Source organism: Strongylocentrotus purpuratus, unplaced genomic scaffold (assembly GCF_000002235.5).
Source record: "Strongylocentrotus purpuratus isolate Spur 01 unplaced genomic scaffold, Spur_5.0 spur5_scaffold_13, whole genome shotgun sequence".
Taxonomy (NCBI): domain Eukaryota; kingdom Metazoa; phylum Echinodermata; class Echinoidea; order Camarodonta; family Strongylocentrotidae; genus Strongylocentrotus; species Strongylocentrotus purpuratus.
In genome coordinates this window covers 21676805-21690137 of record NW_022145598.1, presented here as the reverse complement: position 1 = coordinate 21690137, position 13333 = coordinate 21676805, and the positions used below count along the sequence as shown (strand labels likewise).

Genomic DNA, 13333 nt, shown 5'->3' with positions numbered 1-13333 from the left:
AAACTGAGGGATCTAGGATCCGCACAACAATTGAAATAAACTACATACATATGGTAATTAGATTTATCAATGGTGTAATTTATTACTCAAGATTGTCTGACATTCAAGCAAGCAAGCAAGTAATACAAAACACACATAACAAAACGAAACAAAAAGATTAGGCCTACAACAATATACAATCAAGACTTTGTTATTCATATTACATATGGGAACCTATATCGGGACGATTTTATATTTTTTTAATTTCTTTAATTAATTTTGAAAGCCTCAGTTGAAAATTAGTTTGTTCAATTCTTTCTACTATAAGGTATCTTCTCCCAGCTCTGAAACTTATTGAATAAATAATTATCTTGTTTGTCTTTTCCCCGATTAAAATCCCGGATTTGTTCAAGCCATTGACCCCCCCCCCCCCCCCCAACCAAAAGTTGTTCAATAGATTGACCTTTGAACAGCCAGGGAAGTGGGACTGGAAAAAAAGATTCCGAAGACCCAGATCCCCTCCCATCCCACACACACACACGCGCGCACACACGCAACCACACACATACTCTTTCCGAGTCCCTTTAGTAGTAGGCCTCACCAGTGTTCGACTTATGTGCTTTTTCTGGTAAAAAAAGGAAAACAGAAAGGATGAGGACTATATGACTAAGCAAAATAATTTATCTTATCAAAACACGAACTGACCTAATAAAGCACGTTCTTAAGTTCAATGCACACTATGTTCAAAGGCATTATTTACACAATGTGATCTCAAAGTCTGTAAAATACATTACTGAATCAACCAACGGCTGAATGGTCCTGATATAGAATTGAGTCATATTCATATATTCTAGTCGGTATGGTGGAAAATCAAAGGGCAAGATTAGAAAGATACGCAACTTCGCTCATTGGAAGTAAACGGTATGTGTAGCAAGCGCCCTACAAACCCTGGGTCGAGCTTAGGCTTGAAAAGGAGGCATTTTACATTGGCATGTTAATCCTACCGTGACTTGTGCAAAGGATGAGCAAAGTTACTATGGATTCAAGGCGTATTGAAATATGATATCTAGGCTATACCTAAGAAAATATTCAAACTGTTCCTTACCAGAGGGAGGAAGAGAGAGAGAGAGAGAGAGAGAGAGAGAGAGAGAGAGGAAAGAGAGAGAGAGAGAGAGAGAGAGAGAGAGAGAGAGAGAGAGAGAGAAAGTTCATGTTTCATTTTTCATTTTGCTATAATAATTCTTTCTTTCTTTTTGTCTCTATCCATCTCTGTATCTCTCTCTCCTATTTTGCTCTCTTTCTCCCCTTTTCTCTCTGTCAATTTCAAATGTATTTGTGTTGGTAACAGCCAACGAGACCGAAGGCCGAGGCGGATGACAGCTCTTGATTAATATCGGCCTCGTAAGAATTCTGAGGGTTTTTTTAACGGCCAACGTCTTTATCGCGCCTTCTGAACAGAAAAAACATCAACTGGAAAATGGCCGTTATATCTGAAAGCTTTTACAATGAACTAAATTGAAAACATATTTCACTTGAGTCCTTCTTTCCTCTCCACCGCTTTCTCTTTCATCCCTCTCATTCCTTTGTCTTCTCTCTCTCTCTCTCTCTCTCCCACCACTTTTATTTCTTGCCCAATTGAATAGCAACAATAAGCATTTCCAAAACACAACACCAAAAGAAAGTAAATATTATTATATCAGCAAACCAAGTTTTGATTGTTACAATCACATTTTTTTAATTCCTGAATATCAACTTCTAATTGGCCACTAGCCTGGTTGCTGGGGAAAGAGTAGTTACGTAAGTGGCAATACGTCATCATACAGCTTGGCCTTATCTAAAAACATACATTATAATTGTCCTTTGATGACTGTGAAAAAGCAAAGAATCTATACAATGCAATTTAAACAAATCTTTTATTACTATGTATATTTTCAAAGAATATTTTTTTTCAGTATTTATAAGGGTACGACATTTAAAACGTCTACCAATATTTAAACAAAAATATTAGATCAACGTCAAATTGGCAACATATAACAGCCTAGGATACATATATAGTTACGTCTGAATGCTATTGATATGATACCTATCCCATGCTGCATATTTTGTAAAAGCATAACTATACACAAGTCATACATTTTTGCATAATATCTATATGTGTCATTGAGAACGCGGATCGTATCGCCTGGCTTTCATGTTTAGCATCCGGGGAAAATAATGAAAGCGTACCTCGCTCTGCCCAAACTTTAACACAGAAAGTACAAACGAGAGAGCAAAGCGACCGACCGATAGATTTCACTTCCTTTTTTGTAACACGTTTACCCCTTAAAATTCAATTTCGTATGCAATATTATTCAAAGGAATATTCGAAAGTTTAACTGTGATCGCGCGGTACTTTTGAAATTCAATTTTGACCAATGATAAGCAGTTTCCTATTCACTTCTTCCTCGGTGTGGTGCCAAGCAAACGAACACTCTGGAGTGATGTGATCTAGGAATTAAGTAAAGTAAGCAAACATTCAGATTTTTTTTCAATGTTGAACCTTTAAATGCAATGTTATCCGCTCCAGATGTTTGACAAGAGGCTTAATGACAAGAAAAGCAAGGAAAATTACGTTTTGTAAACGTAAACAAAAAAATAAAACAAATTTTAAAGTGCTATGTATTTATCTTATGTCGGGGCACAAAATGATCCAAAAGCAATATGAAAATATCATATGCAAGGGAGCAAAACGACCGAGCTTTCGAAAAATGCTGCATGTTAAATCCTCAATATTCTATTATGATGCACATCAATTCAATCAAATTTCAATTTATTGTCCAATATTGTAAATTTGTTTTGCTCACATTTTTACAAACGTACAAAGAATCAAGATAAGTTTACATACATAATATTTATCACATACTTTGACATAGAAATCCTTTAGAATATTGCTTTACAGAACTTTTCCTAGGTTATTATAAACAAAATAAGTGAATTGTTTTAAGTGTTTGAGTGGACGGGATGGCCCGGAAAGATTACAAAAATAACATTACAGAAATAAAGAAGAACGTACAATTCAGGTGGCATTTTGATTGTATTTGCGGATAGAGAAAGGAACGAAGGAATTTAATCTTCCTATTAGGTCGTACAATTTTTAAGGATTATAATTTTCCTCCCTTTTCTCATTTCATGGCCGGGCCCCCTTTCTCACGTGCCCCCTCTGCCCGTGTCGAAACGCTACCGCTCTTATGATCTGTTTTGTATTTCTGATTGAGTTGTATATCAAACTGTTTGAAATATATGAGATCACCAAGTCTATGCGAATCTTAAATTGGCAGTTTGATCAGTGGATTGTAATTTAGTCTCGGATATTTCTCACGGTTGTTATGTATGTACAAAAATATCATCAACCTCTGCTTTTCTCTGAAGTCTCTTCTTCCCTGGTGCATTACAAAAAATATATGTTAGATAGCAGAATTTTATAAGTCCTCTAAAGAAAATAGATTCTCTTGAGTCATACATTTTTTTGTCGCGCTCGTGTGCATAGTCCCATATACATCTTTCTGTGTACGGTGCTTGTAACTTTACCAAGACTGGGCCAAATTTCTTATCATTTTAATGATTCCAGAACCTTGCAGTACACACCAATACTTATATGCCACTATTATAACAACAACAACAAAAATCTGTTTATACGCTAAGGTTGTTATGAATTTCCATTGCTAATTAAGAAGTTCTTTAGTTCGTTAGACAATAATTTTTAGTCCATTAAATTATTTTCATCATGGAATAGATAGTCTGCTTTCAAACATTTCACGATAAAAAGGCATCGAGTAGTCTACGCAACGGATTACGTCATCAGAAAGTTGATCACGTGGTATAGGCCCAAGGTCCTTCGGCGGGATAATTTGAGTGCTCTTGAAAGCTCTCTCGTAGAACTCCGACAACTCGGTGAAGATGTTTTCGGCCGCCGTTACAAAATTCTTCGGCATTTCGGTAAATGGTTTCATCTGGAGAAGGTCGTCGCTGTATGGAAGGCCGACAGCGTCGCAGAGTGCCTTGATGGTCGGTCCTGGTCTTGACAAGATATCCGAAGTGTCGATGACAATCGGATTCGGATCGATATTCGCTTTGACGTGCTTCCACAGCGCATGCTCATTCTCGAACCATTTCATTGGTTCATTATCAAGTGGGTCATCTCGGATAATATCGTAATCGGCTTCGGATGGGACCATACCTGATTCGGCAAACTTCGCTGACATCGACTTCTTTGCCGAAACGTATACTCGAGATGGATCCCGAATGAGGAAAGCGCATTTGTAGCCTTCTGGGTAAAATTTGGTGACGATCGGAAGTATTCCCATTTCTTTGATGAGGACGAACTTGCTGTTGGCACTTTCCAAATCTTCCTTGATAGTCTGGTATCTGGAATGATTAAATGAACCAAAAAGAGAAATAAATAAGAATTATAATAATGGTGGATTCTTATATGACGCACATGTTTGTCACGCAGTGACGCTCCGGGTGTAGAGTGGCAAAAGTGGATTAATGTCTTACCAAAGGACGTTAGAGTCGGGCTAGGATTTGAAACCGCAACCCTTGTATTGAGATTTAGAGAATAAACCACTAGAGCTAAGTTATCTCTCTTTAGTATGTTGACTAAATCTAGTCATCTGATTGATCGAAATTGGAGTCGTGATTTTAGCCATGGCCGCCTACCGGTCAATATTTTTTTCAAAAGATGCCCGTTGCCGCGGGTAACGGGCTACATAAATCAATTTTGCTAAGATCCCCATCGGTTTATGTGTAAAAAGTGTCTTTGTGCGAGCGCGGATACCATATACATTATCTGTGCGATTCCTGAATGATCGTTACATTCAGTAATTTTCTACAGACAGTGTCTCAGATTTTCTGTGATGTTTTAACCAGTCTTTACTAAAAAAAAAGGATTAGGGAAGAATTCTTTGTAGATTTTTGTGTGAATTCGGTATATAAAAGATATATGGACTGCTTTAATGTTGAACTGTACTGTTTCTATACTGGCTCTCGGGGACGTTAAATCCTGCTATGACCCCGAGGCGCCCCGGCTTTGAGCTAGTATAGAAACAACGATGCCTCTCATAGCAGTCAATATATCTATAATATTAGATAGCTTAGACAGATACCGAGATGTGATTGGTCCAGAGCTCGTCACGTGACATCAATTGCGAGGATCCAAATTGTTATATTTTCCTGGTTGGTTATATTTTACCGGCCGGTGAAATGAATATATTTTTAATCAATGCATGTCGCCCTCTTGAGGACTGTATGTCACCAATGACACACATTATACCATTACCGAGGGTCTTTTTTTTCTTCATGAATTTGTTTTCCCTTGAAATTATTTTTCCACATTTTTTTTTCCCAATTTTTTTTTTCGAATTTTTTTTTTCCCAAAAAATGTTTTTTTGGGCAAGAATTTTTTATTTTTTTGCTCTTCTTTTCATTTTTTGGTCCACGAAAAAAAAAAAAAAAAAAAAAATCGGGGGGGGGGGGGGGCAAAACAAAAATATTGAACCCCCCCTCCCTGAAAAAAAATCAAATCAAATCAAGGCTATCTAATATAACAGTTATTGACTGGCAGGGGATAGCAGTCCAAATAATGTTATATTATACCCCCTGCCCGTCAATAACTGCATAATATCACGATCACGATATAATTCAGAAACATTCTAAATGTCGCTCTGAAAATTATCAATATTATCGGATATACTTCAATAAATATCGTAATGGATATCAAAATTTCTCTTCAAATTTCTCAATGCTCACGACATAATGCAGGAAAATTCTAAATTCTATACTTCAATAAATATCGTTATGGATATCAAAATTTCTCTTCAAATTTCTCAATGCTCACAATATAATGCAGGAAAATTCAATGAAATTCCCTAAGTGACTGCTGGGCAATATTAGCGAACAATATTGACTGGGAAAAAAACTTTGAATTGTGCGTTTAATCCAAGGAATGATGCACTTGTTGAACGAACAAGCAGAATCGGGACTTCACTATAATTCATGGTACTTTTGCAAATTTATGTAAATCTTTTTATATTCTCATATTCGGGATCGACTGTTTCATATGATAGGCCTATATATTTCATACCGATTATTTCTATAATAAATTCAAAATATTCGAAACAGATATAATGTTTTAAAAACTGGTAACTAGTGAATAGGGATCACAGGGGAAAAAAAATCGTGTTCACATTCCAGGGCTCCGATTATTAGCAATGCTTGAAGGCTACATACTTAAAAATTGCTCATGAAAACATATCAAACGAGGAGTGTTTGTTGTCAATTTGCTGCAGAAATTAAAGGCATAAATTCCGCTAAATTATAAAGAAGCTACTCACGACATCTTTCTTGGAATCATTTTGGTGCCAACTTTTTTCTCCCATATGTCAATCGCCTCCTCGTACACCGCTTCGTTCCCGACTAGACCATCCGGCAGCTCCCGCCCTGTCGTGGTTTTGTAAAACCCCTTGCATGACGAGGCGTACGTGTAGACTTCCAAATGAACTTCGATCCCGTCAATGGCACTCAGACATTTTGCCAGTAATGTGGAGGTTGATCGAGGTAGGCACCACAGTGCCACTCGACCGGGCTTGGTGGTGGTCGCTGTCGCTCCGTGGTCGGCCATCGCGAAATCCAGAGACGAGATATATGGTTCCGTATATAACCGGCACTCCTTTCGAACAGATCTGACAATGCAGCCAGACAATATCAATAATAGCAATTGCTGACTCACGAAACAAGGCGTGCAAACACATGAATGTTATAACCAGGGGCCCGTTTCTCCAACCCAACATCAATACAGAGCGCCAACTACGGAGATGTCTCTGATCTTTTGAAACCGTTTCAAAAAGAGCTTACTTGCTAGACTTGCTAGATCTCGTGAAATCGATGCGTTCGGCGAGAAGAGAAGCCAAGAGGCAGCCGTAAAGTCGCACTACCAACTCGTATTTTTTAAAGAGTATTTTTTTTTAAAAATTTCCATATTTTTCCCTCCACAGGGATTTTATTGATTTTCATTTGAAACACATACAAATATATATATTCAAGGTAATTTACATAATAGCATAAATAAAATAAAATTGACTTTTCAAGATACAAGTATTGTTGAGCTGTTGAGTTAACAGAAAACTAACAAATCAATAATTCATTTCTAACACTCATGGAAAGAAAAAAAAATACAGACAAAATATCATTTTAAGTAAACAAATTCCTGAATTGAAACCATTTTCTTGTGAATTTATTATTTCTACAATTCGATTTTGCAATATACTTTCGTTTTTTAAGTAATTTATAATCGAAACTCTAATAATATCAAAGTCGGGCAATTGTTTCTTTATTTTGCAAGTATACACCATCTGTCGCACCACAATCAGTATACAATTCAATGCATAATTATTTGAACCTTTTAAACCAAATAATTTATCTTATAATGAAAATGTTAATTTATTTCCGGTTCCAGTATTAATCCAGTGTTCTAACCTACCCCAAACATTTTTAACATGCGTACAATCACATAGGAAATGTATAACTGTTTCAATCTGTTCATTACAAAATGTACATTCTTTTCTTGGGACTAAATTCATTTTAAACAGTAGATCGTTCGTATATAATATGCGTTGCAAGACTTTAAACTGAAACCATCGTAAGCCCACATCAATGGTACAATTAAATCCAATAGAACAATATGTTTAGTAATTTTGTTATAATTGCAATTATATCAATGAATTAGGAAATACAAAGATTAGAATTAGTTGAAGGGGACAAGAGATGTAAAATACTTTCATAAATCATGTAGATAATAATATAAAACTGCTTGTGAAATGTAATTGTGAATAATATATTTTATGACCTGAATCACTTGTAGACGTTAGATGGGTACCCCCGAAATAGAAATTGTTTAATTAACCTTTGAACCGCCAGGGAAGGGGGACAAAAGAATATCCGAAGACCGAGAACCCCTCCCCCATCACACGCACACACGCACACACACACCCACACACGCACACACACACACACACACACGCACACACACACACGCGCAGATACTATTCCTGAGTCCATTATGACAAAGAAAAATAGTTTGTCTTGTCAATACATGAACTGACCTAATAAAGCACGTTCTAAAGTTCAAGGGCATTATTTACACGATATAATCTCAAAGTCTATACAATACCGCACGCATTGTGACGACGACTGAATGGTCTTAATATAGATTTTGAGTCATATATATTCTCGTCGGCTTGGTAGCAAATCTAAGGACAAGATTAGAAAGATACGCAACTTCGCTCATTTGTAGTGAACGGTATGTGTAGCAAGTGCCCTACAATCCGTGGGTCGAACTTAGGCTTAAAACGTACGAAATCATACGTTAATCCTAGCATGACTTGTGCAAAAAACGAACACAGTTCCTTTGATTTCAAGGCGTATAGAAATTTGATATGTAAGATAATAATCATACTGTTCCTTAAGAGAGAGATAGAGAGAGAGAGAGAGAGAGAGAGAAATAGAGAGAGAGAAAGAAAGAGAAAGAAAGAGAGACTGAGAGTGTGTGTGTGTGTGTGAGAGAGAGAGAGAGAGAGAGAGAGAGAAAAGGAGTCATGTTTCACTTTTAATTTTGTTTATAATAATTCTTTCTATCTTTTTCTCTATCTCTCTCTCCGTCTTTTCTTTCTCTCTTTGTGTCTTTCTTTTTCCTCTTTCTCGATCTCTGTCAATTTGTTTTGTTGTTGGTTAAAGCCAGCGAGACTGAAGGCCGAGGAGGCCGAAAAAACATGATTAATATCGGTCTCGTAAGAATTATGAGGGTTTTTTCAACGGCCAACTTCATTTCGCGCCTTCTGAACAGCAAAAACAACAACTGGAACATGGCCGTTAGACCTGAACGCTTCAACAATGAACTAATTTTTTTCTCCACAGTCCTTCTTTCCTCTCCACCGCTTTCTCTCTCCATCCCTATCATCTCATCTCTGTCTCTCTGTCTGTGTCTCTCTCTAGCTCACAACACCTCCCTGCTAGTAGACTGCATGAATACGTAGAATATTGGTTTAAAGATAGAATCTTGTTATTTAATGTTTCGTTTCAGTGTTATCTCTTGCAGTGGATCACTAATGCCTTGGTGTTTATTAAGATTGTGCATACATGCCAACATTTGAAAATCAGAAATCTGTACAAATTATGCTATTTAAAAAAAAAAGAGGAACAATCCTAACTCTCCTATTCAATACTACAGACAAATTTGTACAGGAAGAGGAACACCTGCATTAAAATGATAATTATCTTCTCCCAAAAAGAGGAATGTTCCTCTTTAATCTGAACAGTTGGCATGTATGGATTATGGCACCCGGTGAAAATAATGAAATCGCACCTCGCACTGCCCAAACTTTATCACAAAAAGTACAAGCGAGGGAGCAAAACGACCGACCAGCACGTGCCCCCTCCCCCTTATCCTGGTCAATATGCTAATGCTCTTATGATCTGTTTTATTTTATAAATCAGATTGCTTGTATGAGGATTATCAGAGAGTGGAAGAAGGGGGAAATGAGAGAACGGCTAAGTTGCTTGGCCTGCTCCCCCTGCCCCTATTTTAACGAACACAAATCTTATTATACGCTAAGGTTGTTATGAATTTCCATTGCTAATTAAGAAGTTCTTTAGTTCGTTAGACAATAATTTTTAGTCCATTAAATTATTTTCATCATGGAATAGATAGTCTGCTTTCAAACATTTCACGATAAAAAGGCATCGAGTAGTCTACGCAACGGATGACGTCATCTGAGAGTTGATCACGGGGTATAGGCCCAAGGTCCTTCGGCGGGATAATTTGAGTGCTCTTGAAAGCTCTATCGTAGAACTCCGACATTTCGGTGAAGATGTTTTCGGCCGCCGTTACAAAATTCTTCGGCATTTCGGTAAATGGTTTCATCTGGAGAAGGTCGTCGCTGTATGGAAGGCCGACAGCGTCGCAGAGTGCCTTGATGGTCGGTCCTGGTCTTGACAAGATATCCGAAGTGTCGATGACAATCGGATTCGGATCGATATTTGCTTTGACGTGCTTCCACAGCGCATGCTCATTCTCGAACCATTTCATTGGTTCACTATCAAGTGGGTCATCTCGGATAATATCGTAATCGGCTTCGGACGGAATCATACCTGTTTCGGCATACTTCGCTCCCATCGACTTACGTGCCGAAACGTATACTCGGGATGGATCCCGAATGAGGAAAGCGCATTTGTAGCCTTCTGGGTAGAATTTGGGGTCGATCGGAAGTACTCCCATTTCTTTGATGAGGACGAACTTGCTATTGGCACTTTCCAAATCTTCCTTGATAGTCTGGTATCTGGAATGATTAAATGAACCAAAAAGAGAAATAAATAAGAATAAGAATTATAATAATGGTGGATTCTTATATGACGCACATGTTTGTCACGCAGTGACGCTCCGGGTGTAGAGTGGCAAAAGTGGATTAATGTCTTACCAAAGGACGTTAGAGTCGGGCTAGGATTTGAAACCGCAACCCTTGTATTGAGATTCAGAGAATAAACCACTAGAGCTATTAAAGTTATCTCTCTTTAGTATGTTGACTAAATCTAGTGATCTGATAGGTCGTGATTTTAGCCATGCTTGCCTATCGGTCAATAGTGTTTAAAAAGATGCCCGTTGCCCCAGGTAACGGGCTACATAAATAAATTTGCTGACATCCCCATTGGTTACATGTAACAAGTTTCTTTGTGCGAGCGCGGATACCATACAGTGTGAGTTCAATTCCTAAATGATCGTTACATTCAGGAACTTTCCAGCGAAGATTTACAGACAGTGTCTGAAATTTTCTGTGATGTTTTTATTTAATTAGTCTTTTCTCAAGAAAGGTTGAGGTAAGAATTCTTTGTAGATTTCGGTATATAATATATAAATGGACTGCTTTAATATTTGAAGCATAGCTGTTTCTATACTGGCTCTCGGAGATGTTACTTCCTGCTATGACCCCGAGGCGCCCTGGCCTTGAGCCAGTATAGAAACAGCGATGCCTCTCATAGCAGGCAATATATATAAAATAATTTATCACGATCACGATATAATTCAGGAAAATTCTAAATGACGCTCTAAAAATTATCAATATTATCGGATATACTTAAATAAATATCCTTATGGATTACTTAAATTTCTCTTCAAATTTCTCTACGATCACGACATAATTCAGAACAAAAATTAAATGACGCTCTGAAAATGTCAATATTTTCGAATATACCTAAATAAATATCGTTATGCCGGGATATCAATTTCTCTTTAAAGACTGCGGGCCCCGCCCCCTCCCCTCCCCCCCTCCCCCACTCAGTGTTATTTAGGGTACGCATTGCTTGTTCCCTCTTTTTGAAAGCACCCCCTATCTGAGGACTGCCAACATTTCCGAACCCCCCTTTCGCGGGCTTTTTGCGGGCTTTTCCTACCTTGGAGACCCCCCTAAATAATGAAAAATGCTCAATGTGCCCCCCCCCTAAATTCGGAATAATTTCACAGGAGTCCAAAGAGATGAGAGAAAAAAAAAACACCCCCTTTTTAAAGAAATCTCCAGGTGAAAAGTTAATACACCCCCTTTTTTACAATTCTCGGGCCGGACTTTGTCCCACGAAAAGTACCCCTTTATCGGACATTTTGGTAACACGCATGGGGTCCGTCCGTTCTCGGAGTGGGGGGGGGGGGGGGGGGGGGGGGGGGGGGGGGGGGGGGGGGGGCTACTGGCATGCAATTCGCTAAGTGACTGCTGGGCAGTATTAGCGAGAAATATGACTGGGAATACTTTTAATTGTGCGTACAATGCAAGGACGCAATTGTTGAACGAACAGGATCAAGACTTCACTAATTCATGCATTGCACGTTTGCAAATTGATGTCAATCTTTTTATATTCTCACATGGTTATATATTCGTGATCGACTGTTCCATAATTATGATAGGCCAATATATTGCATACCGATTATTTCTATAATAAATTCAAAACATTCGAAAGATGTATAATAAAAATAATTACATTCAAAAACCGTTAACTAGTTACTAGGGATCAAAGAAAAAAAAATATGTTTAGAGGTCAGGGTTCCGATTATTAGCAAAGTTGAAGGCTGCATACTAAAAACTGCATCATGAAAATATATCAAACGAGGAGTGTTTGTAATCAATTTGCAGCACAAATTAAAGGCATAAATCCCGGTAAATTACAAAGAAGTAGAGACACTCACGACATCTTTCTTGGAAGCAATTTGGTGCCTACGTTTTTCTCCCATATGTCATTCGCCTCCTTGTACACCGCCTCGTTCCCCAAGAGACCATCCGGCAGCTCCCGACCTGTTGAGGTCTTGTAAAATCCCTTGCATGACGATGCGTACGAGTAGACATCGACATGGACTTCGATTCCGTCAATGGCACCCAGACATTTTGCCAGTAACGTGGAAGTTGATCGAGGTATGCACCACAGTCCCACTCGACCGGGCTTGATGGTCGTCGCCTTCGCTCCTTGGTCGGCCATTACAAAGAACCTGATAGTATTCCTCCGTACACAACCTGCACTGCTGATGGAGAGCTGCACATATTCGTATATATGTACATGTAATTTTGTGTAGCTTCGTGCGATAGTGCGGCGTTGGTCTAAAGACACTATAACAGAAAGATAGTCAACTCGCTACTGATTGGTAGCATGGTGAATGAACGGCTCCGATGATATTATTAGTGATAGAGCGCCAGCTAACGGCAAATTAAGGTGTACTGGCTTAGGGTGGAGCGCAACAGGCCTCAGAAATTATTATTTTTTAAATATTGAAAAATCTACGCTTGAATACCAAAATATGAGTTGTATGCAGCCCTGCACATCAACAAGAATTAACTTATATTCAATATCTGGTATGTATAGCTATTCATTCTTTATGTGGTATGTAAAACAATTTTTTAAAAACTAAATGGCAGTCACTTCAACATATGTTTTTTACGAACAACAAGGAGAGAAACTTGAAAGTATTTTTTTTAATTTGAGATAAAGAAAGACTTCATTTCGTTGAATTATGAGGTGTTTTGTTTGACTAAATAAAATACCCTATGGAGGGCTAAAACGTTTTTTTTAAACACACTTATATTTGGATTTCACCCGACCTTTCTCATCACCATCGATCTGTCTCATTTATTTAACCAATCAATGTGGACTTTACATTTTATTTGGCTACTACGCGTCTGCCTCGTCTCTCTCTCTCTCTTTCTCTCTCTCTTTCTCTCTCTCTATCTCTCTCTTCTATCTTGGTCCCTCGCTCCAAAGCTCTTTCTCCTGTCCCTATTCTCTCTTA

At 38.1% G+C, this 13333-nt stretch overlaps 2 protein-coding genes across 2 annotated transcripts; both read right to left on the bottom strand.

Moving 5' to 3' along the window:
- Positions 1 to 3599: 3599 nt before the first annotated feature.
- LOC105446649 lies at positions 3600 to 6966 on the bottom strand. Its single transcript, XM_011683715.2, has 2 exons — positions 6351 to 6966; positions 3600 to 4383 (listed from the first exon to the last, which is right to left on the bottom strand). Exons 1-2 carry the CDS (start codon positions 6635 to 6637, stop codon positions 3741 to 3743), a joined length of 930 nt encoding a protein of 309 aa, XP_011682017.1. The 5' UTR covers positions 6638 to 6966; the 3' UTR covers positions 3600 to 3740.
- Positions 6967 to 9346: 2380 nt separating this feature from the next.
- LOC105446652 lies at positions 9347 to 12607 on the bottom strand. Its single transcript, XM_011683721.2, has 2 exons — positions 12242 to 12607; positions 9347 to 10349 (listed from the first exon to the last, which is right to left on the bottom strand). Exons 1-2 carry the CDS (start codon positions 12526 to 12528, stop codon positions 9707 to 9709), a joined length of 930 nt encoding a protein of 309 aa, XP_011682023.2. The 5' UTR covers positions 12529 to 12607; the 3' UTR covers positions 9347 to 9706.
- Between the last annotated feature and the right edge of the window lie 726 nt (positions 12608 to 13333).

What these genes read in the sequence shown, in the direction of transcription:
- LOC105446649 (XM_011683715.2), bottom strand. Translation starts at nt 6,637, where the DNA reads ATGGCCGACCACGGAGCGACAGCGACCACCACCAAGCCCGGTCGAGTG. An exon ending in ATGATTCCAAGAAAGATGTC is followed by an intron (nt 4,384 to 6,350) that starts GTGAGTAGCTTC and finishes TAATCATTCCAG; the next exon opens with ATACCAGACTATCAAGGAAG.
- LOC105446652 (XM_011683721.2), bottom strand. Translation starts at nt 12,528, where the DNA reads ATGGCCGACCAAGGAGCGAAGGCGACGACCATCAAGCCCGGTCGAGTG. An exon ending in TTGCTTCCAAGAAAGATGTC is followed by an intron (nt 10,350 to 12,241) that starts GTGAGTGTCTCT and finishes TAATCATTCCAG; the next exon opens with ATACCAGACTATCAAGGAAG.